Source organism: Lepidochelys kempii, chromosome 1, assembly GCF_965140265.1.
Source record: "Lepidochelys kempii isolate rLepKem1 chromosome 1, rLepKem1.hap2, whole genome shotgun sequence".
Lineage (NCBI taxonomy): Eukaryota > Metazoa > Chordata > Testudines > Cheloniidae > Lepidochelys > Lepidochelys kempii.
In genome coordinates this window covers 163,200,930-163,228,106 of record NC_133256.1, presented here as the reverse complement: position 1 = coordinate 163,228,106, position 27,177 = coordinate 163,200,930, and the positions used below count along the sequence as shown (strand labels likewise).

The 27,177-nt window shown below is 43.1% G+C and overlaps 1 protein-coding gene across 1 annotated transcript in view; it reads left to right on the top strand.

Annotated features, from left to right (window-relative positions):
* The window catches only part of MRPS6 (mitochondrial ribosomal protein S6), a 72,916-nt gene that overhangs the window by 43,425 nt on the left and 2,314 nt on the right, over positions 1-27,177 (top strand). The window contains exon 2 of the mRNA XM_073361512.1: positions 15,833-15,972. Coding sequence (XP_073217613.1) covers positions 15,833-15,972 — 140 coding nt within the window. The remainder of the gene's footprint in view (positions 1-15,832; positions 15,973-27,177) is intronic.

Below are 27,177 nucleotides of genomic sequence, written 5' to 3'. Positions count from 1 at the left end.
GCATAAGGTATGTAAAAATGAGCCAGTTTGTAGTAGAGTACCCTAGTATAGTAACTGGGAGCATGTTGCTTTGAAAACAAAAATCCAAAGCCAGCATTTTGGATTTAAGGGCTAGATTCGCAAAGGGCCTTGGGCCTTGCAATGCTGAGTGTCACCACACCTAACTTTTAGGTACTTACAAAAAAAAAAAAAAAAAAAAAAATCAGTGGGATTCACAAAGTCTGGGTTAGAAAGCTTGAGCTTTGTGCCTTTTATACAATGAATTGGAGGAGAGAGGCACCTCACACACGAATTAGAAAGCATAAGCTAGCCCATGGAAAATGCTAAAGGAAGGAGTGTGTCCTAAGCCCTACCTCTCTCGAGGTGTTCCGCACCTCCCTCTGATCCAGATTTAGGTGTCAGTCTTACTTTGGGGATTCTCAGCTGTGAACTCAATTGTGAAGTTAGTCACCGAAAGGTGTTTGAGTAAGAGGTCTGTACTCCAGACCCAGGACCTAGTCAAGTGATATGCAGACTTTTCCAGTCACAGCCCCCTCTTTCTTCCCACCCCCAGGTACCAGAATCTGTCAGCGCTTCTACTCCATTATTGCACGGCCAAGGCTTCCTCAACAGCAGAGCTTGCGCTGGAGGTAGAGCTGGGGCTGGGGCTGGGGGTAGGGGTGGATCTGAACCTGGAGGCTGAACAGGATTGGGGGCGGAGTGGGGCTGGCGGAGTGGGGCTGGAAGAGTGGCTTGCCCTGCTGCACATCCTCGGGATGTTCCTCTGTGTCCCCATAGTGGGGTGTATCCCACAGTTTGGAGACCACTAATCTAGTCTGACTGCTCCAGTGTCTGTTTTATCCAGGTGGAACAGCTCCAACAGGAAAGATTGAGGGGGCCACACATCAGAATATCTCATAGACTGATGGCTAGGGCACTTGCCTGAGAGGTGTCAGATCACTGTTCAAATCCTTGCTCATCAGCCAGAGGAGGGGACTTGAATGGGAAGTCACCTGCATCCCAGGTGAGCATTCTAACCCACTGGGTTGAGAGTTATGAGGGAGCTGGTCCTGCTCCTCGTTGTGAGCTCTGAGCAGGCCGACCAGATCACGCCATGCAGGCAAATTAGGCAGAGGAATGTCTGTCTTCTCCCAGTTCATGAATTGCACTGGGGCTAATGTGTCTGGACATTAAATGAGGCAGCAGTGCCCATGCTCAGAGGCAGAGACCTAGGGAACTTTTATTGCAAAAACTTAGGTGCCTAAATTCACTTTGCCCCTATAGGTTTTGGTGGCAACTGTGTGGGGGTTTTGTGAATACCCAGTGGTGTGTAAATTGGGACACTGCCAGCTAAGCTGTCTTGTGAATCTAGTCCTAAATCCTATAACAGTCACAGGGTGTATGTTTCTATCTTGTTAGCACTGGCATATCAAATTGATAGTGAACTTGTTCCATAATTAAAATTTCACCGTTGTTCCCTGTAACAGGGTTCACGACCTGCCCCTCTTCCTGAAGCCTGCTTGCCCTCCCCAATAAGGCTCGGAGAGGCTTCAAGCTTGTGCAACACCTGTGTTTTTATTTACTTATCATTGTCCCACCACCAGTGTCCATCTATATACAAGCTTTAGAGGTTTGGTTGTCTCCCTTACAGGCAGAGTCAGCCTTCAGCTAGCATGCCTCTAACTCCCTTCCTGACTGACTTCTCCTTGACGGTGCCTTTCCTTCTGGCTTCCTCCCAGCCTTTATAGCCCTTGGCTTGTCAGGCCAGCAAGTGTTGCCAGTCCTCAGACTGGCATCAGGCCTTTTCCATCAGTCCCAATCTCATTCCCTTGATTGAAGCTGACCGGGCAGAGGCTTATTAGGTGCTTCTGCACCAGCACCCAGCTACATTCCCTTGCAACTCGCTTCTAATTTTTGCAATATTTTGACACCACCCCACCTAGCCCTCTTTTGAAGTGTGAAACTCACAAGAACATTTGGCCAGTATTTTACAACTTAAAGAAAATGTGGTTTCCCACCACCAGCATCATATTTAAACATCACTTGAGAAGTGTAATGCTGTTTATGGTGGAAACTTTGTTTATAATTTAATCAGGAATGCCCATTGAATTTAAATGTCTTGTATTAATTGCATCATTAGCTGAAAGAAACTCAGCTACAATCCTCACCCTAAAACTAAGGCCTGATCTACATTGATGTAAGGCAGCTTATGTCAACCTAACTCTGTAAGTGTCTACGATACAATGTTGGTCTCACCGATGTAAGTCACCCACTACACCGACCTAGTAACTCCACCTCTGCAAAAGGCTTAGTGCTTAGGTTGATGCAGTTAGGGCAACACATTGTTAATGTAGACGCTGCATTGACTGTTCCGGCTGTGAGCCCCTGGTCACAGTTAAATTAGTGCAAGCGCTTCTGGTGAGGATGTGGACCGCAGACAGAAGGAGCTAGTGTGGACATGCCAAACCGATTTAATTACTGTGGTGGCTGTACGTCGACATAACTTAAGTTGACTTAATTTTGTAGCGTAGACTTGCCCTAAGTATTCTGTGCGTATTTTTCTCTCCATCCTCTTTGGACCCTTTTGGGAAGGGGTGGGGGCTTGAGGAGGCCTCTCTTGGCTGCCTGTGCTTTTCCTTTCCTATCACCTTCCCGCCCGCACCCCTCTTCCCCCCCCCCCCCCCCATCTCCTGTGCTCAATTCTTCACCCTTTAGTTGCCTAAATGGAGTATAGTTCCTCCCACTCTGATACTAACTGCAGGGTTGATCTTTCCTACCTGGGAAGAGTTAGCTGTATGGATGGCTGCATGCTTCCTCCCCTTAACTCCCCAGGACTACACAGTCAATTTAAAGCTCTTGCGTTGTTATAACATTGTTCCTGTTGAATTGACTCACCCTGCTGCAGGTTAATGTCAATATAAAAAAATCAGTACACTGAAAACTTAGGAGCAGCATAACATATATTGAATTTAATATTAAAATAACACAAGTTACTGTATGGTAGGTCATTTAAAAAAAAAACCTGCTTGAGTATCCAAATTTCTTCTATTAGAAATAAGTTTCTGGTCTTAACATACATGCAAAATTTACGTGATCAGTTTTTATGAAACACCAGTCTTGCAAAGGCTTTATCTGAAGTTGCCTCAGAATTTCCAGACTGCCACAGAATGTTGCCAGAGTGGTTAGAAACCATGGGCCCTTGCCCCAGAATTTAGGTCCAGCTTACTGCAGAGCCAAAGCACATTGGATCTTTTTGGAACTGAATGACTTTTACTGCCAGTTTCTGTGCTACAGGGTTATTAAGCACTAAAACTGACTGGTAGGTTCATGTTCAATGTCCTGTTGCATATTGACTACTGGGTGGTTCTGTAACTCGCATAAAAAATATGCCTGCCCCATGTCTCCCAACCCTCTGTCCCTTCCTCCCACTTCTTTTTATGCTTGCTTGTCCCTGTTCTAATTTTACATGATTGATAAAAGACTGTATTGTGGACTTCTTTCATGCTGGGAACATTAAATATCCTCCCAAATGAGCATGCTCTTGCAGGAGTGCTCTACCACTTGCTAGATATAATTACAATAGTGTGGCTCTCCTATGTAGAGTAAATATTGATCTAAGAGAACTTGACTCCCTAGCCCTCTCCCTTTTTAGAGCCCTTAGTTGATGACCCAAAGAAGTCTATGCATGGAATGGCTTTCAGCTCACTCAGAGGACATTTCTTCCATATACAAAAGATCCTCTAAGAGGAAACTGCTGAGGGGTTGATGAAGAGAAAGGGAAAGCAAGGTCAGTGTGGGTGACGTGCTTCTGAACTAGTATTTGACTGTGGTTGTAAGTGAAGACTGTTTATAACTTCTGGGCACATGGGGGTAGTGAAGCCTTTAAATAAACTGTGTTTGTGGCTTCAGTGTTTGTGAATGGTGCCAATTGACAACCCTGGAGACCTCTATCTGCAGAACGATTACATGGCTAGAAGCACTATCCTCTCCACAGATGTGTCCATTACGTCTTCCATAGTTGCAGGTGCCTGTGATATGTTTAATGCCCCTGTCTCTACCCTTCCAAATGTAATCAACTCATGTTTGCCGTGATCACACTGTTATGCACAGGGTTGACATGAGGCTTTTGGGCAAACCGATTCTCCTGGACAACCTCCAATTTACATGATTATTTTTTAGGGCTGTCAAGCGATTAAAAAATTAATTTTAATCGCATTAATCACACTGTTAATATACCATTTATTTAAATAGTTCGGATATTTTCTACATTTTCAAATATATTGATTTCACTTACAACACAGAATACAAAGTGTATAGTGCTCACTTTATATTTTGATTACAAATATTTGCACTCTAAAAAACAAAAGAATTGAAAAATACTATTTAACCTAATACAAGTACTGTAGTGCAATCTCTATCATGAAAGTGCAACTTACAAATGTAGAATTTTGAGCAAAACAATAACCGCACTCAAAAACAAATCAATATAAAACTCTAGAGCCTACAAGTCCACTCAGTCCTACTTCTTGGTCATCCAATTGCCAAGACAAGTTTGTGTACATTTGCAGGAAATAATGCTGCCTGCTTCTTGTTTACAATATCACCTGAAAGTGAGAACAGACATTTGCATGGCACTGTTGTAGCTGGCATCACAAGATATTTATTTGCTAGATGCACTAAAGATTCATATGTCCCTTTATGCTTCAAGCCACTATTCGAGAGGATAAGCGTCCATGCTGATGACTGGTTCTGCTCAATAACCATCCAAAGCAGCGTGGACCGACACATGTTCATTTTCATCATTTGAGTCAGTCACATGCCACCAGGAGAGGGTTGATTTTCTTTTTTGGTGGTTTGGGTTCTGTAGTTTCTGCATTGGAGTGTTGCTCTTTTAAGACTTCTGAAAGCGTGCATTACACCTTTTCCCTCTCAGATTTGCAAGACTCTTCAGACTCTTAAAACTTGGGTTGAGTGATGTAGCTATCTTTAGAAATCTCACATTGATACCTTCTTTGTGTTTTGTCAAATCTACAGTGAAAGTGTTCTTAAAACGAACAACGTGCTATAACATGAAATGTGGGTAAAACACAGAATAGGAGACATACAATTCTCCCCCAAGGAGTTAAGTCACATATTTAATGAACACATTATTTTTTTAACAAGCATTATCAGCATGGAAGCATGTCCTCTGGAATGGTGGCCGAAGCATGAAGTGACATACAAATGTTTAGGTTATCTGGCATGTAAAGATCTTGCAAGGCCAGCTACAAAAGTGCTACGCAAACGCCTGTTCTCACTTTCAGGTGACATAAACAAGAAGCGGGCAGCATTATCTCCTGTAAATGTAAACAAACTTGTCTTAGCGATTGGCTCTACAAGAAGTAGGACTGAGTGGACTTGTAGGCTCCAGAGTTTTACATTGTTTTGTTTTTGAGTGCAATCTGTAAAACTGCTGCCATCACAAACTATGGGTTGGGTTTTTGCATCCTTCACTCCTGTAAGGAGTCCCCATTGGCTCTGGTGAGAATACTCCTCTGAGTAAAGATTATAAGAGCAGGTACTACAGGTATGTCTACGCTACGAAATTAGGTTGAGTTTACAGAAGTTGGTTTTTTATAAATCATTTTTATATAATTGATTGTGTGTGTCCCACTCAAAATGCTCTAAGTGCGTTAAATGCATTAACTCGGCAGAGTGCTTCCACAGTACTGAGGCTAGTGTCGACTTCCGGAGCGTTGCACTGTGGATAGCTATCCCACAGTTCCCGCAGTCTCCGCTGCCCATTGGAATTCTGGGTTGAGATCCCAATGCCTAATGGGGCAAAAACATTCTCGTGGGTGGTTCTGGGTACATGTTGTCAGGCCCTCCCTCCCTCTGTGAAAGCAACAGCAGACAATCGTTTTGCGCCTTTTTTCCTGGGTTACTTGTGCAGACGCCATACCATGGCAAGCATGGAGCCTGCTCAGCTCAGTGTCACCGTATGTCTCCTGGGTGCTGGCAGACGCGGTACTGCATTGCTACACAGCAGCAGCTCATTCCCTTGTGGCAACAGACAGTGCAATAGGCCTGATAACCATAGTCATCCTGTCCTAGATGCTCTTGGCCGCGTCAGTCAGGTCGGTCAGGAGCGCCTGGGCAGACATGGGCACAGGGACATAAATAGGAGTGACTTGACCAGGTCATTCTCTTTAGTCCTGCCAGCAGTCGTATTGCACTGTCTTCTGGTGAGCAGCCAGGAGATGAGGATGGCTAGCAGTCCTATTGCACCATCTGCTGCCAGCCTAATATGTAAAAGATAGATGGAGTGGATCAAAACAAGAAATAGACCAGATTTGTTTTATATTCATTTGCTCCCCCCTCCCTCGCTCCATCCCTCCCGTGAAATCAATGGCCGACAATAGTTTCGGTGAGGTCTGTCAGGGGCACCTTGAAAAGTTTAATGGAGATTCAGTCCTGCCTGGAATACCGGGGGGAGGGATGGCTTAGTGGGTTGAGCATTGGCCTGTTAAACCCAAGGTTTTGAGTTCATTCCTTGAGGGGGCCATTCTGTGTGACGGTTGTTTTTGTTTCTTCTTGATGTAAAGCCACCCCTTTTGTTGTTCTTAATTCCCAGTAAGCTAACCCTGTAAGCCATGTTGTCAGTTGCCCCTCCCTCCATCAGAGCAATGGCAGACAATCGTTCCGCGCCTTTTTTCCGTGCAGACGCCGTACCACGGCAAACGTGGAGCCCGCTCAGATCACTTTGGCAATTATGAGCACATTAAACACCACATGCATTATCCAGAGGTATATGCAGCACCAGAACCTGCCAAAGCAAAACCAGGCGAGTAGGCGACATCAGCGCGGTGACGAGAGTGATGAGGACATGGACACAGACTTCTCTCAAAGCACGGGCCCGGGCAATGTGGGCATCATGGTGCTAATGGGGCAGGTTCATGCGGTGGAACGCCGATTCTGGGCCTGGGAAACAAGCACAGACTGGTGGGACCGCATAGTGTTGCAGGTCTGGGACGATTCCCAGTGGCTGCGAAAGTTTCGCATGCGTAAGGGCACTTTCATGGAACTTTGTGACTTGCTTTCCCCTGCCCTGAAGCGCCAGAATACCAAGATGAGAGCAGCCTTCACATTTGAGCAGTGAGTGGCGATAGCCCTCTGGAAGCTTGCAAACGTCAGACAGCTGCCGGTCAGTCGGGAATCAATTTGGAGTGGGCAAATCTACTGCAGGGGCTGCTGTGATGCAAGTAGCCAGCGCAATCAAAGATCTGCTGTTGTCAAGGGTAGTGACCCTGGGAAATGTACAGGTCATAGTGGATGGCTTTGCTGCAGTGGGATTCCTTAACTGTGGTGGGGCGATAGACAGAACCCATATCCCTATCTTGGCACCGGAGCACCAGGCCGGCAAGTACATAAACCGCAAAGGGTACTTTTCAATAGTGCTGCAAGCTCTGGTGGATCACAGGGGACGTTTCACCAACATCAGCGTGGGATGGCTGGGAAAGGTACATGATGCTCTCATCTTCAGGAACTCTGGTCTGTTTCAAAAGATGCAGGAAGGACTTTCTTCCCAGACCAGAAAATAACTGTTGGGAATGTTGAAATGCCTATAGTTATCCTTGGGGACCCAGCCTACCCCTTAATGCCATGGCTCATGAAGCCATACACAGGCAGCCTGGACAGTAGTCAGGAGCTGTTTAACTACAGTCTGAGCAAGTGCAGAATGATGGTAGAATGTGCATTTGGACGTTTAAAAGCGCGCTGGCGCAGTTTACTGACTCGCTTAGACCTCAGTGAAACCAATATTCCCATTGTTATTACTGCTTGCTGTGCGCTCCCACAATATCTGTGAAAGTAAGGGAGAGATGTTTATGGCGGGGTGGGAGGTTGAAGCAAATCGCCTGGCCGCTGGTTACGCACAACCAGACACCGGGGTGGTTAGAAGAGCACAGGAGGGAGCGCTGCGCATCAAAGAAGCTTTGAAAACCAGTTTCATGACTGGCCAGGCTATGGTATGACAGTTCTGTTTGTTTCTCCTTTATGAAACCCCCTCCCCTCCTTGGTTCACTCTACTTCCCTGTAAGCTAACCACCCTCCCCTCCCCCCTTCGATCACTGCTTGCAGAGGCAATAAAGTCATTGTTGCTTCACATTCATGCATTCTTTATTAATTCATCACACAAATAGGGGGATAACTGCCAAGGTAGCCCGGGGGTGGGGGAGGAAGGAAGGACAAGGCCACACTGCACTTTAAAACTTAAAAACTTAAAAAATTTAAAACTTTATTGAATGCCAGCCTTCTGTTGCTTGGGCAATCCTCTGGGGTGGAGTGGCTGGGTGGCCAGAGGCCCCCTCACCGCATTCTTGGGCGTCTGGGTGAGGAGGCTATGGAACTTGAGGAGAAGGGCGGTTGGTTACACAGGGGCTGTAGCGGCGGTCTGTATTCCAGCTGCCTTTCCTGCAGCTCAACCATACGCTGGAGCATATTAGTTTGATCCTCCAGCAGCCTCAGCATTGAATCCTGCCTCCTCTTATCACGCTGTCGCCACCTATCATCTTCAGCCCGCCACCTCTTCTCGCATTCATGTTGTGATTTCCTGCACTCTGACATTGTCTGCCTCCACGCATTCGTCTGTGCTCTGTCAGTGTGGGAGGACAGCATGAGGTCAGAGAACATTTCATTGTGACTGTGTTTTTTTGCCTTCTAATCTTCGCTAGCCTCTGGGAAGGAGAAGATACTGTGATCCTTGAAACACATGCACCTAGTGGAGAAAAAAAAAACACAGTGGTATTTAAAAACCCACATTTTATAGAACAGTGGGTACACTCTTTCATGGTAAACCTTGCTGTTAACATTACATACATAGCACATGTGCTTTCATTACAAGGTCGCATTTTGCCTCCCCCCACTGCGTGGCTAGCTCCTCCCCTTTCTCCCCACCGTATGGCTAACAGCGGGGAACATTTCTGTTCAGCCACAGGCAAACAGCCCAGCAGGAATGGGCACCTCTGAATGTCCCCTTAAGAAAAGCACCCTATTTCAACCAGGTGACCATGAATGATATCACTCTCCTGAGGATAACACAGAGATAAAGAACGGATGTTGTTTGAACGTCAACAAACATACAGCGCAATGCTTTGTTCTGCAGTGATTCCCGACTACGTGCTACTGGCCTGGTGTGGTAAAGTGTCCTACCATGGTGGACGAAATAAGGCTGCCCTCCCCAGAAACCTTTTGCAAAGGCGTTGGGAGTACATCCAGGAGAGCTTTATGGAGATGTCCCTGGAGGATTTCCGCTCCATCCCCAGACAAATTAACAGACTTTTCCAGTAGCTGTACTGGCCGTAAATGCCAGGGCAAATTAATCATTAAACATGCTTGCTTTTAAACCATGTATACTATTTAAAAAGGTACACTCACCAGAGGTCCCTTCTCTGCCTGGCGGGTCCAGGAGGCAGCCTTGGGTGGATTCTCGGGGTACTGGGTCCAGGGTGAGAAACAGTTCCTGGCTGTCAGGAAAATCGGTTTCTCCGCTTGCTTGCTGTGAGCTATCTTCAACCTCCTCCTCCTCATCTTCCTCGTCTCCAAAACCTGCTTCCGTGTTGCCTCCCACTCCATTGACTGAGTCAAAGCACAGGGTTGGGGAGTGGTGGCTGCACCCCCTAGAATGGCATGCAGCTCATCATAGAAGTGGCATGTTTGGGGCTCTGACCTGGAGCGGCTGTTTGCATCTCTGGTTTTCTGGTAGGCTTGCCTCAGCTCCTTAAGTTTCACACGGCATTGCTTCAGGTCCCTGTTATGGCCTCTGTCCTTCATGCCCTGGGAGATTTTTACAAATGTTTTGGCATTTCGAAAACTGGAATGGAGTTCTGATAGCATGGATTTGTCTCCACATACAGCGATCAGATCCTGTACCTCCCGTTCGATCCACGCTGGAGCTCTTTGGCAATTCTGGGACTCCATCATGATCACCTCTGCTGATGAGCTCTGCACTCACCTGCAGCTTGCCATGCTGGCCAAACAGGAAATGAGATTCAAAAGTTCGTGGGCCTTTTCCTGTCTACCTGGCCAGTGCGTCTGAGTTGAGAGTGCTGTCCAGAGCAGTCACAATGGAGCACTCTGGGTTAGCTCCGGGAGGCCAATACTGTCAAATTGCATCCACAGTACCCCAAATTTGACCCAGCAAGGCTGATTTCAGCGCTAATCCCCTTGTTGGGGGTGGAGTAAAGAAATCTATTTTAAGTGTCCTTTAAGGTTAAAAAAAAGGGGGGGGGGGCTTCATCGTGTGGACAGGTGCAGGGTTAAATCAATTTAACGCTACTAAATTCGACCTCAACTCCTAGTGTAGACCAGGCCTAAGTAAAGTATCTATGCAGGGTTGCTTTATAATTGTTTTACAAGGCATCCTGATTCAGATGAACTTGGTTGCTCAGATACTACAGGGGTCATATAAGAACTTGTACAGAGTTTGGGCCAGATTCCCTGGTCTACTAAGGCTACTTTATTCCATATAAGTAATGTAAAATGGCTAGAGATAGGTGGTGAATTCTCCTTGCATATGGAAACTTCACTAGTGGAGGCAGCTCTGTCCCCTTCTGTGGCAGTGGCCCGCCTGACCTTATGGATGTGAAGGTGTGTGTTCTGGAAGGGCATAGAGGAGCAGACCTTTTCTATGCTTGATCTTCTACTGTTATTATGAACTTTACTCCAGTGATGGAAGTTTGAATAGGCTCCCTGAGGCTGCAACTCTGCACTATGGCCAAGCAGAACTTGGTTTTGTTTTTACTTTTACCTAGTCCCTGGAATTATTGTGAAGGGCTCTATTCTAGCTCCAGGTTTCTTCTAGAGATCATGGTTTTAGTGGGGAAGTCCAATATCTTAGAAACAATAGGCTCATTTGCCAGTATAATAGTACAGAAATATCTGGCTTGATTCATCAATATTAAGGAAGACTGAAATTCAGTGTAGCTAATCAATCAGAATGTGCCAACTTCAACCCTCAAGTGACTTGTATTTGGCTCAAAATCTGCAATGCATGTCATGTAAATTGTTAAAAAACCCTTACTTGAATGACTCATACACAATTTAGGACTCACTTATTGTTTAACTGTACTGTTAAAGTCTTTTAACAGAGAGGAGATGGTGGGTGGTCAGTGTACTGTATTGTGAGTCAGGAGAGCAGGGTTCCATTCCCAGTTCTCCCACTGTGACCTTGCACATGTCAGCTGACTACTTTGTCTCTGTTTCCCCAGCTGTAAAAGGGGAGTAAAGCCCTTTGAAATCTGCAGATGAAAAGTAATACATATGAGATATTTCTATGATTCCCAAACAAAAAAACTGCACTAATGGGCTTTTGTTCTTAATTAATAAAAGACTTACAAAATTAACCTTTTAGAATACTACACTCAGACCATTAATGCAGTAAAGTAGAAAAATCTTCCTGGACAAAATCTCACTTCAGACCTAATCCTGCAAGATGATCTGCACAGGCAGACCATTACACCTGTGCAGAGCCTTAGTGGCTTCAGCTTGGAGCACTGTTGATGTCAGTTGACATCTGTAGGGGACTGACAGTAGGTTTGGGGTGTTAAATACCATAGTGATAGGTGCTATACAAATGTTAGTAAATGCACATAGCTACTTTGAAGTTCAGAATATTGGATTTCCTAGCACCAATAAGTTAAATATGGTGAGTGCACAGTATTGTACAATGAAATTAGGAAAGTCTAACTTCTAAGGAATGGCATAATTGCTGAAAGGGCCATTTCAGGCAATTATACCCAGTTCAATGCAGCTACCTAAACCTATCAGGTAGGTCCATAGCAATTAGGACAACTAAGCCACAAGGTCCAAATCAGACTGAAACCAAATTTTGAAATATTGACATTTTCTGCAAAGCAAAAATTCTAAGTTTTGCCCATCTGCTATCAGGTGATAGTGCTCTCTGTTTATGTACTTCTCCAGGAATCCCAGTGCTAGACAGACTTTTCCATGTGGGTTACAAAGACCACCTTGTGGCATATATTTTCACAGTTTAAACACGGCAGTTGTGTCAAATAAAGCACTTGGTGACCATTTTAAATATGTATTTTGAGAAGCTTTAAAGATATTTTTCTCCATTTTTAAAAAAAGCTGCATAATATTAATTTGCTTAGCTGAACTGTAGGTGAATTATTGTAAAATGACAGTGATTGGATTAACATTTCTCACAGAAGAATAAAGATTTTCCTCTATAATAACCTGTAATCTCTCCGGGCCCAATAACTTGCTTAAATATCTTGAACTCTTCCTTTTCTAATAGCTAATATAGGATATATTTATTATTCATCTGAGAAATTGTACTTGTAGTATATCGATTTTACATACTTACAATTTAAAAATTATTCTTGTAATACATTGTCTTGATTGCAAAATAGAATTAGTTTTAACAGCTCTAAGATACTCACATGCCATGTAGAATTATATTACAGTACGTAGTTTTACTTGTATATGTAAACTCCTATAATGACCTGTCAAACACTTTTTATTTACTTTTACAATAAACTGATCCAATATTCACAAAGCATTAAACCATTGTCCTCTGTAACCCCTTTCCCTTTCAAATAAAATCCCACAGAAAAGAGTCTAAGGCTATGTTTACATTGGTAACGCTACAGCAGCACAAATGCTCCACCGTAGTGTTTCATTGAGACACTGTCTATGCTGATGGGAGGGGTTCTCCTGTTGGTGGAGTTAATCCACCTCCCTGAAAGATGCTAGCTAGGTCAATGGAATAACTTAGTACGATCTACATGGGGACTTAGGTTGGCTTAACTATGTCACCCTTGGGTGTGGCTTATGTGACCAACATAGTTAAACCAACCTTATTTTCTAGTGTAGACCAGGTTGTATTCAGGTAAGTTTGTGCAGCTCTCTGAATTGCAAATATACCACCGTGAGGCATGGCTGGATGGGAATGAAATTGGTAAGTGGGCCCTACAACTCCTGCTCAGGTCACTGAGCCACAAGACATTGTCACTCAGCCCCAGTCATACCCACAGGGCTGATATCCTTCATATCCTGTGTGTCCCTCTCCTTCTTTAGCACTGGCAGCATAGCTGGCTCACATGCCATGCTGCTATAGACACCTTTAATGTTGTCCCCATTAAATGTGGAGGTGGAGCGGATGTTATAGCTGAAGAGGGGGGAGTTTATGCTGATGGATGTGCTCTATATGAAGTGGAACATACCATGTAACATGGGTACTCCTTGACTCTGTCCATCACTTTCTCTCCTGTCAGCTATGCCCATAGATTTCTCACTAACTCTATGTGGATCCTCTGATCTGCCCATCATTCCCACTTTGAAGTCCTGAGCTAACACAGGCTTTGAGTTGTGAGGGAACTAAGGGAGGGTCATGGTTGCATCGCTCTTTATGCCCTCTTATGGGGGCACGAGGAGGCACAGAGTGCATTTGCTGCCCTGCCACACACTGCTACACAAAAGATGCTGAGCTTGCATGCATGGGGCACATGGGCACCTACTGTGAGATCCACATTCACTGCCACATCTCAAAGGGTTGCTGTTGGGTTACTAACTGTTTTTTAACAATAGGAACAAAGCATTTTGAAAAAACGATTTTAAAACAGTCTACATGCATGTCTTCTTACCTAAAGGCTTACCAACCCGACAGTAGCATAGGCAGGTCTAGTTTCTTCAAACATTCCAGCAGGTCCTGGGTGTCATTCCAGGGGTGCTGGAACAGTTTTTATAGCGGGGGTACTGAGAGTCATTGTAAGCCCTGTATATAATGGAAGCCACTTCAAGCCAGGGGGTGCTGCAGCACCCCCCATGCCCCTAGTTGCAGCACCTATGTGTCATTCTGCTTTTGCCAAACAGTTCCCCAACAACTTCCTTCTCTCTGGAGAATGAGTCCTTCTAATCCAGCCAGAGTTCCTTTGTTCTTGTCAGTTCCCAGGCTTTTGGCACTGCTAGTCCAAGCAAGCTCTGTAGATATGGTGCATGTCTATGCTGCATTTGCGTGTCTGGTAAAACCAGAGGGGAAACTCTCCCCTATAAGATAACCTATAGCCTAGGACAGTGGTTCTCACACTTTTGTACTGATGACCCCTTTCACAAAGCAAGCCTCTGAGTGCGACCCCCCCCCTTATAAATTAAAAACATTTTTAAAAAATATATTTAACACCATTATAAATGCTTGAAGCAAAGTGGGCTTTGGGGTGGAGGCTGATAGCTCGTGATCTCCCATGTAATAACCTTGTGACCCCATGAGGAGTCCTGACCCCCAGGCTGAAAACCCCTGGCCTAGGGCAATGTGCACTGAGCTGCAAGCCAGGAGAGCATGAATTCTACTCTTTCACTGACTGCTGTTAATATTTCTGTTGTTAACTTCTTGTTGTTAACCAAGGCTTCATATTCCTACCTTAGAGGGAGGTAACTAATATTCACTCATTTTACAGATAAGGTAAGTGAGGAATTGCACAAGGTCACTTCAGGCTGAGAGGGAATGCTGAGACTGTCACAGTGATATGTTTACTTAAATTCTAACCATTTTAAAATTTTGCTAACTATATTTCATAACTTTATTTCCAGCTCTTGCCATTACATCAAGCAAGTGAGCACAGGAATATGTTTTAATGTGAGATGTTATCTTATAAGTATCTGTACAGCATATTTTTATAATTCTGTTGGATATTATAGCTACTTACAGTCTCCGTTTTCCCTTCTCCATATGGGATTTGTTTCCCCACAGTACTTCCTCTTACTTCTCACATCAGCATCTAGAAACACTGTATTAACAATGTGGTTGTGGTTCTTGAGATTGCCTGTCAACATCACTTAGTGTGTCATAAATAGTAGGATGAATGTGTTGTTCCCTGGGAATGCTGATAATCCTCTTCACCAAGTCCCAACAATCTTGAAGACACACAACTGAAACATTTTAGCTTTTCTATAAATAAAGATGAAATAAAGTAATGGTGAAGGGTGAGTGTTGAACTGGTCTAAAACTATAAACCAGCCTTGATATGTGCTAAGAAAGAAACTGTTCAGTCTTTGGCAGTGTGTCCATTCCTCAGATCAGTACAATTACTTGTTAGGAGCAGAATTCATTTATACATTGTCCTTTTCAGTTCCTTATTTCATAAATAAAGCCAAACTTTTGCTCAAATTCCAAACATTTATAAAGTCAATGAAATATTTCACCATGAATCTAAACAAGGCTCCATGTTCTTTTTACACATACGTAATTGAAATGACCATGTAAAATAAGTCTCTAGCTAATCAGTGGTATCTGCAATCAGCCAAACTTTGGCTGATTCCCTTTGTACGCTTTTTATTTGATTTTTTCATTATGTTGAGCAACACCGTAAATTATGCCAGTTATTGGACTGAGAAATTGTTGTTAATGCACTGATTTATTTATTGTGTTAATGGTCCATGGAAATCTGATTAGAGCCTTAAAACCACTGGGGCTGATTCACTGTTCTCCTGAACCTCTTGTATTTATTTATACCAGTACAAACAGCACGCAAAATTATTCCAAATCAGTGGACTTGATATAAATGGCTATACAAGGTGCAGGGCAGATGTGAATCAGGCCCATTGACTGTTTTGGCTCTTTTCCCATCGATAGAGCCTGATTTTGCATCATCGAGCTCAATGGTAGCAGAGTCAGGGCTACAGTTTCAAAATTTCAGTTTATATTTGAGTAAGATGTCAATTCATGTTTCCTCATTGGCTTGTTGTGTTGCTAATTTGCCTCCTCTAACAGTTGAACCAGGTAACTATATTAATTGATTCTAATTAATTTAGAACCATATCTGAGTGTGTTTCTTTTTTCTTTTTTCTCTTTTTGAAGCCTGAGATGGCTGCTGCACTGAAGCGCACAATAGAGGCTTTGATGGAGAGAGGAGCAGTTGTGAGGGACTTGGAAAACCTGGGAGAAAGATCACTGCCATATAAAATCTCCAAGCATAATCAAGATCACAGAAGAGGAGGGTATGGTCTATATCAGATCCCTTAAAATCCCTTCAATCTCTTAAAATGTAAACATTTATGGTGGCTGGTTTGGTCTTTTCTGTGGGTATCAGTTCAAATATGTAGGAGATGGGTAACCCGAGTAAGTATCCTATGACTATTGGCATATAACTTGTAAAGCACTATGAGTTCTAAGTATGTTTATCTTGTGCGAGTTAGTTTTTATTGTAAGTCCATCAACCACAGTGCTGCAAATAGTCTTGTTTCAAGTGTCTAAACAAGCTGTATTCTGATGGTGTGTCTATGCTACAGTTAAAAACCCTCGACTGACCCGTGCCAGCTGACTTGGGCTTGTGGGGCTCGGGCTGTTTAATTGCAGTGCAGATGTCTGGGCTCATGCTGGAGCCCAGACTCTAGGACCATGCTAGGTGGGAGGGTCCCAGAGCTCGGGCTGCAACCCGTGTCCCAACATCTACACTGCAGTTAAACAGACCCTTAGTTCGAGCCCCGTGAGCCCAAGTCAACTGGCACAGGACAGCCGTGGATGTCTGACTGCCGTGTAGACAAACCCTGAGAGATATCTTCCACAGTAAAGACTGTGCTTCCTCCTGGATGCGTAATTTTTTTCCCCAGAAGCCAGTGATAGGACTTCAACAACAACAGAATCTATTGACTGTAAATGAGAATGCCAATACTAATTGGCGGTAGTGATTTTTTTTTTTTATTCTAACATGTCTGAACTGTTAGCTGCCATATGTGCCCTGTAAGACATACTTGTTCCCATAATGCTATTTTTTATTAAAGAGGACTATCTGTCTGCATAATTTGAGGGAAGTATAATAATGACTCGATTATTTTGGGGATAATTTTTGCAGAATGCATTTATGTGATATACTGCATTATTATGTTGAATATAAACTCTCTTCCTGGATGCAGTGAGAATGTAATGAAGATTTCATCCTTTTGATTGCTTAACCCTGTGCTTTGCTGCTGTTAAACTATTTGAGACTACCTCTGATATGGATGCTGCTTCTCTGAAAGGATTGAGAAATGTTGCTAGGCAACGAGTATTATATAGTGGCTGCATACAGTACTCAAAATAACATTAAGATACATTTTTCTTAATATTTTTCACATAAATATGTGAAATTTGATGGCCAGCCAATATGCAAACTAACCTTTGGCTAGGCTGGGTACATGCAAAGGGAAAATCACGTACACTTTGAAAGATGCATGTTTAAGCTGCATAGCCTTTCTCAACTTCTTTCCCCACGTTTGACTCACAAATTCAGTCCCACTTCAGAAGACCTTTTTATTCTCCTGTGTAAAGTCAGAGAGGTGATCTCTGCCAGTTTGAGGGGGAGAAACAAAACCAGCAAACAATTCCTCCTCTCTCCCACTCAAACAAAACCTTGAAACCTCCATGAGGTGCATATTGCTAACCAAAGCAACAGCGCTGTATGACCATCATCTTCCTCCTCCCTTCCTTCTTGGTGTTTGTAATTATCGCGCACTGCCTAATCCTGGAAGCCATTAGTCCAGTGTTTAGTCTCATTGTCTAAACATGAAAGTAACTGTTCACAGGATCTAGCAAATAAATTGTGGCCTCTTCAGCTCTGGGGCTGCATTTTCTGTCACTTGCCATACAATGTTTCTGGTGCTATATACAATTGCACACAAACAGCTATATTAAAAGAACATTGAAATCGCAAAGTCAAGCACCTAGAAGTAAGGAAATAACAGAATTAAGTTTGCCTGTGCAACCTTAATTTGTCTCCTGTCTCATTCAGTGCACAGGATGGACAGTGAACACTGAATGAGCAACTATTCAGTGTTTTAAGTTTTATTCCCATTGTTCAATATATGGCCGCAGACCTGATTTACTGCACACTATCCAAACCGTTTTCTGAATACAGAATTATTAATTTCCTTGTGGGTTTTCCCTATGGCACTCAACACTGTAGTATTTGAATGTTTCACAAATATTAATTTATCTTCACTCATCTCACAGGATGTTGTGGATGGTATTATCCCCATTTTACAAATGGGGAACTGAAACACAGATAGATTAAGGTCAAAAGTATCTACTAATTTTGGGTGTCCAATTTGAGATGCCTAGGACCTGACTTTTCAGGGTATTTGCATTATATATTCAAGCACAGCTCCCATTGACGGCAGTTGGAGCTGTGAGCGGTCAACACTTCTGCAGATCAGATCCCAGGGTTAAGTCAGGCTTCCAAAAAAATGAGGAACACACGATTAGGGACCACCTGTGAAAAAGTTTGGTTCAAGTGACAAGCCCACCATGACGTAGGAATTCTGTGGCAGAGGTAGGGATAGAATCCAACTCTCCTGGGCACTGTTCAGTTGTCTTAACCATGAGATTTCCCGTTCTCTTCCTGCAATCCCCATTCATTATACACCTTTCAACTTCTGCAACAAATGATTCAGGGGTCCTAATAAACAGCAGCCTCCTTTACTGCACAACCCAGATTCATCCCTAGAGCAGGTCCATTCTGTGCACTGAATGAGGCAGGGGTCCTATGATATATGATTATGTAATTAAAGACTATCATAATGCATAGGCATATAAGCACAAGGAGGGACAAATTAAGGATGCACAGCAACCATAGAAGTTATCTACATGATGAGATAGTGTGCTGCAAGCCAGGGTAAGTGCGCTGCACTAGTGTGCCACATTCGAGTTGTGGCCATGGGCCTTGCTACTGTGCACTAGAAGTTCCATAGTGCGTTTTGCTCCTTATCTCAGTCTAACCCTTTCCTAGTTGCTTGTCCCATTCTCCTTGCCCAGTTATGCCTCCTCACCCAAGCTGTTTGCTAGATCTGTCTTCCCCCTCTCCTCTGCTCCTGTTGCTCCCTCCCCCCCCACTGGTTCCTAGCCCCAGTCTCCTTGTCTAACCAACTCTGTCTTTCCCCCCATGAGCCAACCTGCTCATCCTTCTCACTTGTGTCACCAGCTCCCAGGGCCAGTCTCCCTTTCCCCACCCAGTTCCAAGTCCCAGTCTCCCTGCCCAGCTAGTCCCAGTCTCAATTTCTGCCTGTCTCGCCCATCCTCTAGTCCTAGTAGTCTTGTCCCAATCTACTCCTTTCCCTCTTCCCTGTCCGACTTTTGTCTCCTCTGCATTAGAGTCAGACTGTTTACTCCTCCATGCTGCGTGGATGCCAGCAGTGGGGATATTGAGCACAGAAGGAGAGACAGGCTCCGTGCCCTCAATTCGAGTACCCAGCTCTTCACCCATGTGGTCCTGAACTGGAGCATGCTCAGTGGGGCTGGTACATGTGCAGTCACATGCAGGAGCTATGAGAGGCTCCAGCATGCTCAGTGCGGATGGAATCATCAGAGATTTTAGCTGTTGTACTCTAAGAAGTCTCTACTGAGCCAGTGCAAACAACAGTTTTTCAGACTTAACTTGGCCTCATTTGCTTGGATTTCATGGCAAAAGGCACATCCCTGCCAAATTCAAGTGCCTGCTCCAAAGCATGGGAGGCTAGAGCTGTTCAGAGAGAGGTTTCAAGAATTTTTTAACATGGACAAAACAACATATTTTTTTTCTTGGTCTTGTTAGAAGTGTCTGAATGGTTTTAGCTAAAATAAAATAAATAAATAACACAAACACACACAACAACCCTCAATTTGAGGCAGACACTGAGCATGTAAAATTTCAGCCCAAACGGTTTAAGTTTGAAAAGGTTGTGAGCAACTTAAAACAGGGTCTGTACAGTGAGTAGTGTTAGGCAACCTTAATAAGAGGCAGTGCTGTTCAAGCTGTGCCTATAATAAGCGGGAGTGTGTCCCTGGATGTACCCATGTACTGTGATTGTTCTTCTGTAGCAGATAGAGCTGTGCTGCAGTACTCATTTGTGGTGGATTATTGATGTGCCATCAGATATTTTCTGTGTTTAAGACCTTAGGTAACTCAGGTAATTAAGTAAATTCTAGGAATAGGAAATAAAAGCCAGTTCTTTATTCACCTTTTAAAATCACTTTGTTCCCTCCCTATAACACTTGTAAAGGTATTTAATTGTTTTATTTAAAATGGTACAGAGCGTGAAAACCACAGTAGTTTATCAAAATATTACAGTGAGCTAAATCTACATCCAGCAACCTGTCTTTTATTAAAAAATCTTAAATTAATCTTCCCTTTAATAGGCACTTTTTGAATGCTGTTTAACTCTTCTGTCTCATTAACTTGGTTTTAAGTGTCACAGCTCCATCTCTCATTCTGCCAAAGCTGTTTATGAAGGAAACTAAAAGGCTACTATGAGTGGCGTAGGTCAGTGCTACTCAAAGTGGTGGTCTGTGGACCGGTGCCGGTCCATGAGCCATCGACTGCCGGTCTGGGCGCACATTGGAAAAAAAAATTGCCGGTCCCCCACATCAGATAGCTTGAGAAGCATTGGTGTAGGTGGTATTATGTCTGGTAAGAAGAGACGGATAGGACAGAATTCTGAATCTTTCGAAGCCTTGCGTGGAGGTTTTATGTGACTCTTGGTAAAGCTAATCGTTCAATTGATTGCTTCCCTTTGTTTCCAGATGCTTGTGGGCTTGGGATGTATGCTGAATCCACTCACCTTTGGCCTCCTGGCTGGTAAACAGTGTGAGAACTCCGACAGTAAAACATTCATAGTGTAGGCCACATTTTAGCAGAGATTTTCCATGGGAAACAGTCTCCTCCCAGTGACCATCATATGAACCACCTGCCTTCCAGTTATAGAGGCATAACGTCCCTGTGCCAGCTACGGGGAGTGTTTACATGAAAAAGTAACATTAGGAAATTATATAATGGGTTTTCGCTTGTCTCGAGTGTGGTTTTTTTTTCTAGTAGGGTAAAACAGTAATTATACTGTCTGCTTTTGCTCTTTGCTTCAGCTCCCCCTCCTACCCATTTTGTTTTTCTCAATTGGAAATATTGTAGAGAGCCAGCACAGGGCAACCCTGCCAGCTCTGAACAATCCCACCAAAAAGTGCTCTATAGTCCACAGACCATAGTTGGAGCCCTCTCTGTTTTACTGAATATTCTTTTTCCATCTAGTTAATTACATTTTAAAATACGGGTAAAATATTCATGTGCAATAATAAAGCTGGGTTTGACTGAGAAACATGGCACAAAATCATACAGTATAATATACATGACAAGCAGCTAAGGTACTTAGCCAGGTTAATGTAATGCCTTTACTAAATGGAGAGGAGTCAAACAGGAAAATATTCAGAGGTTAATTGTAGGGCAGTTGTTTGTTGTGTGGATCCATAGTGCTACCATGCCACTCTTCAGAGAATGCTGTTGGTATATGAGGGGCAAACGAGTATTTTAAGAATACCCAGGGGCGTTGCCAGGTAATGGGAATTTTACAGCCAACTGATCTCTACTTATTTCAATGTTTTGATTTTTCAAAGCCCATAAGGGATTTAGACACACAATTGCCATTAAACTTAATGGAAGTTGGGTGTCTAAATCCCCTAGGCAGCTTTGAAGATCTCAGCAGAAGTGTAAAGTTACCTTGATCTTAGTAAGCAAACTGTATTTACTGTGAAAGAGTATATTGATGGTGGGGGCAACACTTGAACTGGTACAAATTCAGGGCTGTCTCTTCCTCTTAAATTTACCTCTGTGCAATCTGCTGTGTCCTTGAAAAACATCTCTTGTGCAAACACTGTAGCAGTAATAGTTTTCCCAGGAACTTGGGTGGTGTTTACCTTTATGTTTCAGGGTATAACTGAGCCTTTAAGTTTAAGTAATTGTGAGAAGATGGCTAGCAATTCATATTCATGTATATTTTGAGAGCTAGATGTATAAAATGTATCCTGAACAGAAAAACAGCTCTTTTGTAGCCCATGTGGTGGGTGAAATATTGCTTACCTTTCCTAAATACCATTTCTTAAATTTAGGAATAGTTGCAGCTTTCTGTATTCCTTTTTGTTTTTAATCATATAACTTTCTAATCACTTACAGTATCTGACCTTTATGATAAAGATATGTCATTGGGGGGCCAAAATTATACATAAGGTGAAATCCTGGCTTCATCGAAGACCATGGGACTTCTGCATTGACTTCAATAGGAACAAAATTTCACTCTTAATACCTGTAATTTCTGTTACTGTATGTTTTCCCCCTAATGTTTGGTGGGTTTTTTTTAGGCAAATTATGGCTTTTTAAAAAAAGAATTAAAATTTGCTTGTCCAAAGGATAAACATCAGCTCTGAACTGCTGGAAGCATGTGAGCTCTTAGTATGCTTTAAACATTACAAAAACTATAAATTTCTATGTGCGTGTTGGGGTAAATTTAGGAAAAAATTTGACTAAATCATTGCTGTATTGGTGTTTTAATGTAAAACTGGAGGACACTACTAATATTTAAACCCGTGGTATTCTTTATGCTAGAGAGCCAGTACATGTTGATTTGAGCACAGGAATAGGAGCCAGGAATCCAGAGTTTTAGAATCCTGCCTCTGACCCTGTATCTCTCTGTGTCCTAGAGAAGGTCAGATTTGTTAGTAGAGATGTTTTTTGTGAAACAGCACTGAACATTTTAAATTCAGTTTATCGCTGTGTAACAGAAAGGTTGGGTCCAATAAAGATCTTGCCTCACCCACCATGTTTGTTTTTTCCATAATCTGTTTGGAATTCAGTAGCTTTCTTAGCTCTGTCCACACACTCTCTGTAGAATTCATTTCATTTATTTGTGCGTTCCGCTGCAAACTATGCATAATTTTGGTTATTCATAATAGATACCATGTGCCGTTTGCCAGCTTTTTTCACCTTGTTGTTTTCTTCCTTTTCAGGTTTAATTTTGAAAAGGTAGCAGTCCTCATTTATTTGCCCACATGCCACTCAATCTTTTTTTGTTTTGATGTTTATTCCTACATGTCTCATCAGCCTATTTGTTTTCTGACACAGCAAATTCAGATTTTGCTTTTCTTGCTATATTGGCGCTCAGATACCATGGTTATGATTGGGTATAAGAAATGGAATTGAACACCTAATAGAACCCAGGACTAGAAGTCAGGAAACTTAGGTTGTATTTCTTGCTCTGCTGTTGATTCACTGTGTGACACTGGGAATATCATATGGACTGCCTTCTGGGAAGAGGATTTCAGCTTGAATAGCTCACCTGAGCTTTGGGGAGCTCCTTATAGTGGATCTGCTCCATAGCTGTTACTCCAGCCTCCTGAAGTAGTGTGACTAGCCTCTCTACCCCCTAGCATCCCCTCTTCTGTGGAGGAAGGACTACAGGATACACACAGCAGTGGGTGGCTCTGTCCCCTCCTCAGGGGATAGGATTTGCTCCTTTCATGTCTCTGTACCTCAATTTCCCAATGTGTAAACTGGGGATAATTCCTCAGAGGAGTGTTTTAACAATTTCAATGTTCTTGAAGTGGCTCAGATATTAGAAGCATTATTGTGCAAATGCCAGGTAGTGTGTTGTTCAGGGTTTCCTGCTTCTGAGTACTGTGTATTTTGAGGCTAGGTGCTGTCCTTGTACAACTTATTTTTAAACAGGCAGCTTATTACAGAACAGTATTTCCATTTGAGAGAGAGGGGTTGAATCCTTATTCACTAACCCATACCATCTGGATGTAATTTTATTTATTCTGATTTATAAGAGTAAAAATAATGAGTGTCCATAAGAATTCTCTGGGAGCCTTTACAATGTTTAAAATCCAGAGGGACAAAAAACAAACCTATAATGTGATCACAGGCATCAGTGGGGTGCTAATGCTAACGTCTAACAATGGTATTTCAAATGTCAAAATTAACTATTTCAATTAGGTTAGTTTTGGCAGAAACATCCAGTAACTCTCATTATAATGTCACCCCTCTTGTCCTCCGCTCTGAATCCCAATGGACATTCCCATCCTACCTGTAGATTAGAGCCTGCACTCTCTCCGACCCCCTCAACCTCTCCATTACAGAAGCTTACTTAGGGCATGCCACGGCAGCGCTTTAACATGGCTGTGTAGTTGCAGCGTTCGGGGGGGAGGGTGTTTTTTCACACCCCTGAGCGAGAAAGTTGCAGCACTGTAAAGTGTCAGTGTAGACAAGCCCCAAGATTTAAAGCTCCTAAAGAAAAGAGGAGTCCTAAAGCATGAGGGCTAACCATATCTAACATTCTCTCCTTTGCAGCATGTGGAAACTTTTTTGGGTAGCTAACCAGATTGCTGACCACTCAACCTCTTTCAGTTCTTCCCTTTCTCTCTGCTCTCAATCACAGTACACTAGGCTGAGAGCTATGTCCCAAGAAGATTTAAAAGCAAGCTTTGATCTAGGAGCTTCTCATGTGTCATCTAAGTCAAAGTACCCATTTGAAAACAGAGATGTGGGTAATTTTTGGGCTAAAGGTTGAAATAATTCTTGGCCTGGATATATAAGAAATGAAATCTCGCTACTTTAAGGTGCAAAAGGAGACCCCCTTCCTTTGATAGCACTGACATTTCAGCAGATAAAGGTTCTGCTGTCCTGTATTTAAATTACCCTTCTATTTACCTTAGAACAGGGTTACAAAAATAACTGGTCTCACAGTAAATCAGAGTGGAATTTTCCTGTCTTTCTCCCTGATGACTTTGCTAACTCCTAGAGAGTTGAAACTCCCATTTTCCAGCTGTGTGTGCAAAAAGAGACTGTTTATCTCCTATATTTCATGTTATCATCCTCCCAGCCTTGCTGGGGTTTTATTTTGGTCACCTGACAAAGAGTAGCTGCAATATTTGTGTGTCCACAGCTGACTGCTTTAAACAAAGAAAAACGTGAGGCTGCTGTGTGCACGATTGAACTGTAGGTTTAAATACCTACATCTGTATTCAGATACACATCTCTGACTAGCTACCTTTGTCTTTATGGGCAGGGTTCCAGATCAGCTCGTGAATCGCAGCAGCCTAACATGGTTTTTTTTTTTTTTTTTTTTGTTTGTTTAAGCACAATTAAATTAATGGAAACAAAAGGCAAAAAGACTTGTTATTCCCCCCCCCATTTATAGATCAGAGCAATTACTGCTTTCTTACGCTGAAGGAAGGATGGTTGGTATTGTTTCTAAATTGCATTCTCTCAACTGCTGCATTTTTGTGTCTTCAGCTAAAATATCTACTCTCTGAAAAAGACACAGACGTGCTGGAGCAGCTCATCCTTCCCATCCCCCACTTCTCCTTCGTTTATCAACAGTGCGTCAGTGGAAATTTCCACTGTCTGCTTATGTGTGAGAGACCACAAAGCAGTAAACCTGCCTTTGGGAGAAAAGCTACTGCAGTTTTAGGAGCACAGTAAAAGCAGCACACAACTTGCATTTAGAAATGGAATGAAATTCTGTAAAAGCAAAGCCAAAATAGCATGGAAAAGTGGGGCAGTTCATGAATGAATGTTGTTGCTAACTGCTAAAGAGCATGCAAACCTTGATGTAGTACGATCTATTAGAACTTGCTTTCCTTTCCTTTTTGGTTGGAACTATGAAAGGATTTCAGGGTCCTGCATCTTTGCTGTGGTAGTCAATATCTTAACTGAAAATAGGATTTTCCTTCCTTGGCCATGCACATCCTTTGGGAAACGTTAAAAGAGTTGTAATTTATTCCACTATTGTTAGGCTTTACCCATTGTTTTTTTTATATAAAGTCTAAAGTATGTGACTTCTCTTACTCACTGGAGATAAGACAGTATTAAGGCATTTCTGTTTTTCCAAATGTATTGGGCCCAATCCTGCTCCCCATTGAAGTCCCTGAGACTTTGCAATTAGGCTTCATTGTAGCATTCATGAGAGGAGTAGTTTCACATAACTAGTCCTATTGAAGTCATGGGGTGTAAATTGTCATAGTTCCACCTGACCTCATGCACTGAGGATCTGCCCCAAGGGGACTAGTTGCTTCAGTACAGACTACAGGATTGGGTCCCTTAAGTAGTGTCATGGGAGATTTTGCCATTCAAGCCTAATACAGGGAAATTCAGTACTTTAATTCAGTTTTCCAAATTGCAGCACTTCTGCTACAAAAGGTTATTAGTGTCCATTGCTGCACATTCATTTAGGGGCTGGGAATGCTCAGTTAAGGAAATCCTCCTTTATTGTTTTCTCCTTGTGTGCAGCATTCACCTCTGTGCAGCAGGCCAGCGTAAGACCTTTGCACCACTTATGTCCCACCTTTACCCTTAAAAGTGGCGTATAGGATATGTCTACACTGCAGCAGGGAGCGAGCATCCCAGCACAAGTAGAGAGACTTGTGTTAGCTCTGCTCGAGCTAGCATGCTAGCCGTAACAGTGCGGACAATGCAACACGCAGCTACTCAGGTTCAAGGCTGCCCAAACCCCAGGGTCCAATCTCAGGTGACTACCCCAAACCACTTATCTGCACTGCAACCTCCAAACTGCTATTTTTAGTGCACTAGCTTGAGCAGAGCTAACATGCCTCTATCTACCTGGGCTGGGAGGTTCGCTCCCAGTTGCAGTGTAGGCAGACCCATAGGCTTTGTGCTGCCCCTCCGTAGTGGGGGAATTTTGTTCTCTCTCTGTGTGTAATACCTGTTGATGGTCATGGGACTTCCTCTCGCAGGTATTTAGATTGGAGGAGTTTGTTTTCCTCATATGTCATAATATGGAAAACATAAAGAACTTTTTGTTGTTGACACATTCTCTGTACTCTGTGTTCTGATGTATATGTAGGCCCAGTTTCTCATCTTGGGTGCCTGGCACTTGTTGCATAGCTCAACACTTTTGTGAGTGTGCTGTGATGCATTGTATGCACCTGAAATTAGATTACATTAGAATCTGGCCCTTACTGTGGGGAAAAAGTACTACATGTCAGATATAATTTCCAAGTAAAACTAGCTGGTACACTTGGCCTCTGTTTGTTTTGAGTATGGATTGTTCTGGGTTTTACGTAGGGCCCTACCAAATTCCCAGTCAATTTTGGTCAATTTCACAGTCATAGGATTTTAACAATCGTAAATGTCATTATTTCAGCTATTTAAATCTGAAATTTCATGGTGTTGTAATTGTAGGGGTCCTGACCAAGAAAGAAGGTGTGTGTGTAGGGGGAGGGGGGGTCACAAGGTTATTGCAGTGGGGGTTGTGGTACTGCTACCTTTGCTTCCGTGCTGCTGCTGGGCGACCAGAGAGCAGTGACTGCTGGCCAGGATCCCAGCTCTGAAGGCAGAGCTGCTGCCAGCAGCAGTGCAAAGATAAGGATGGCCTGGTGTGGTACTGCCACCCTTACCTCTGCGCTGCTGC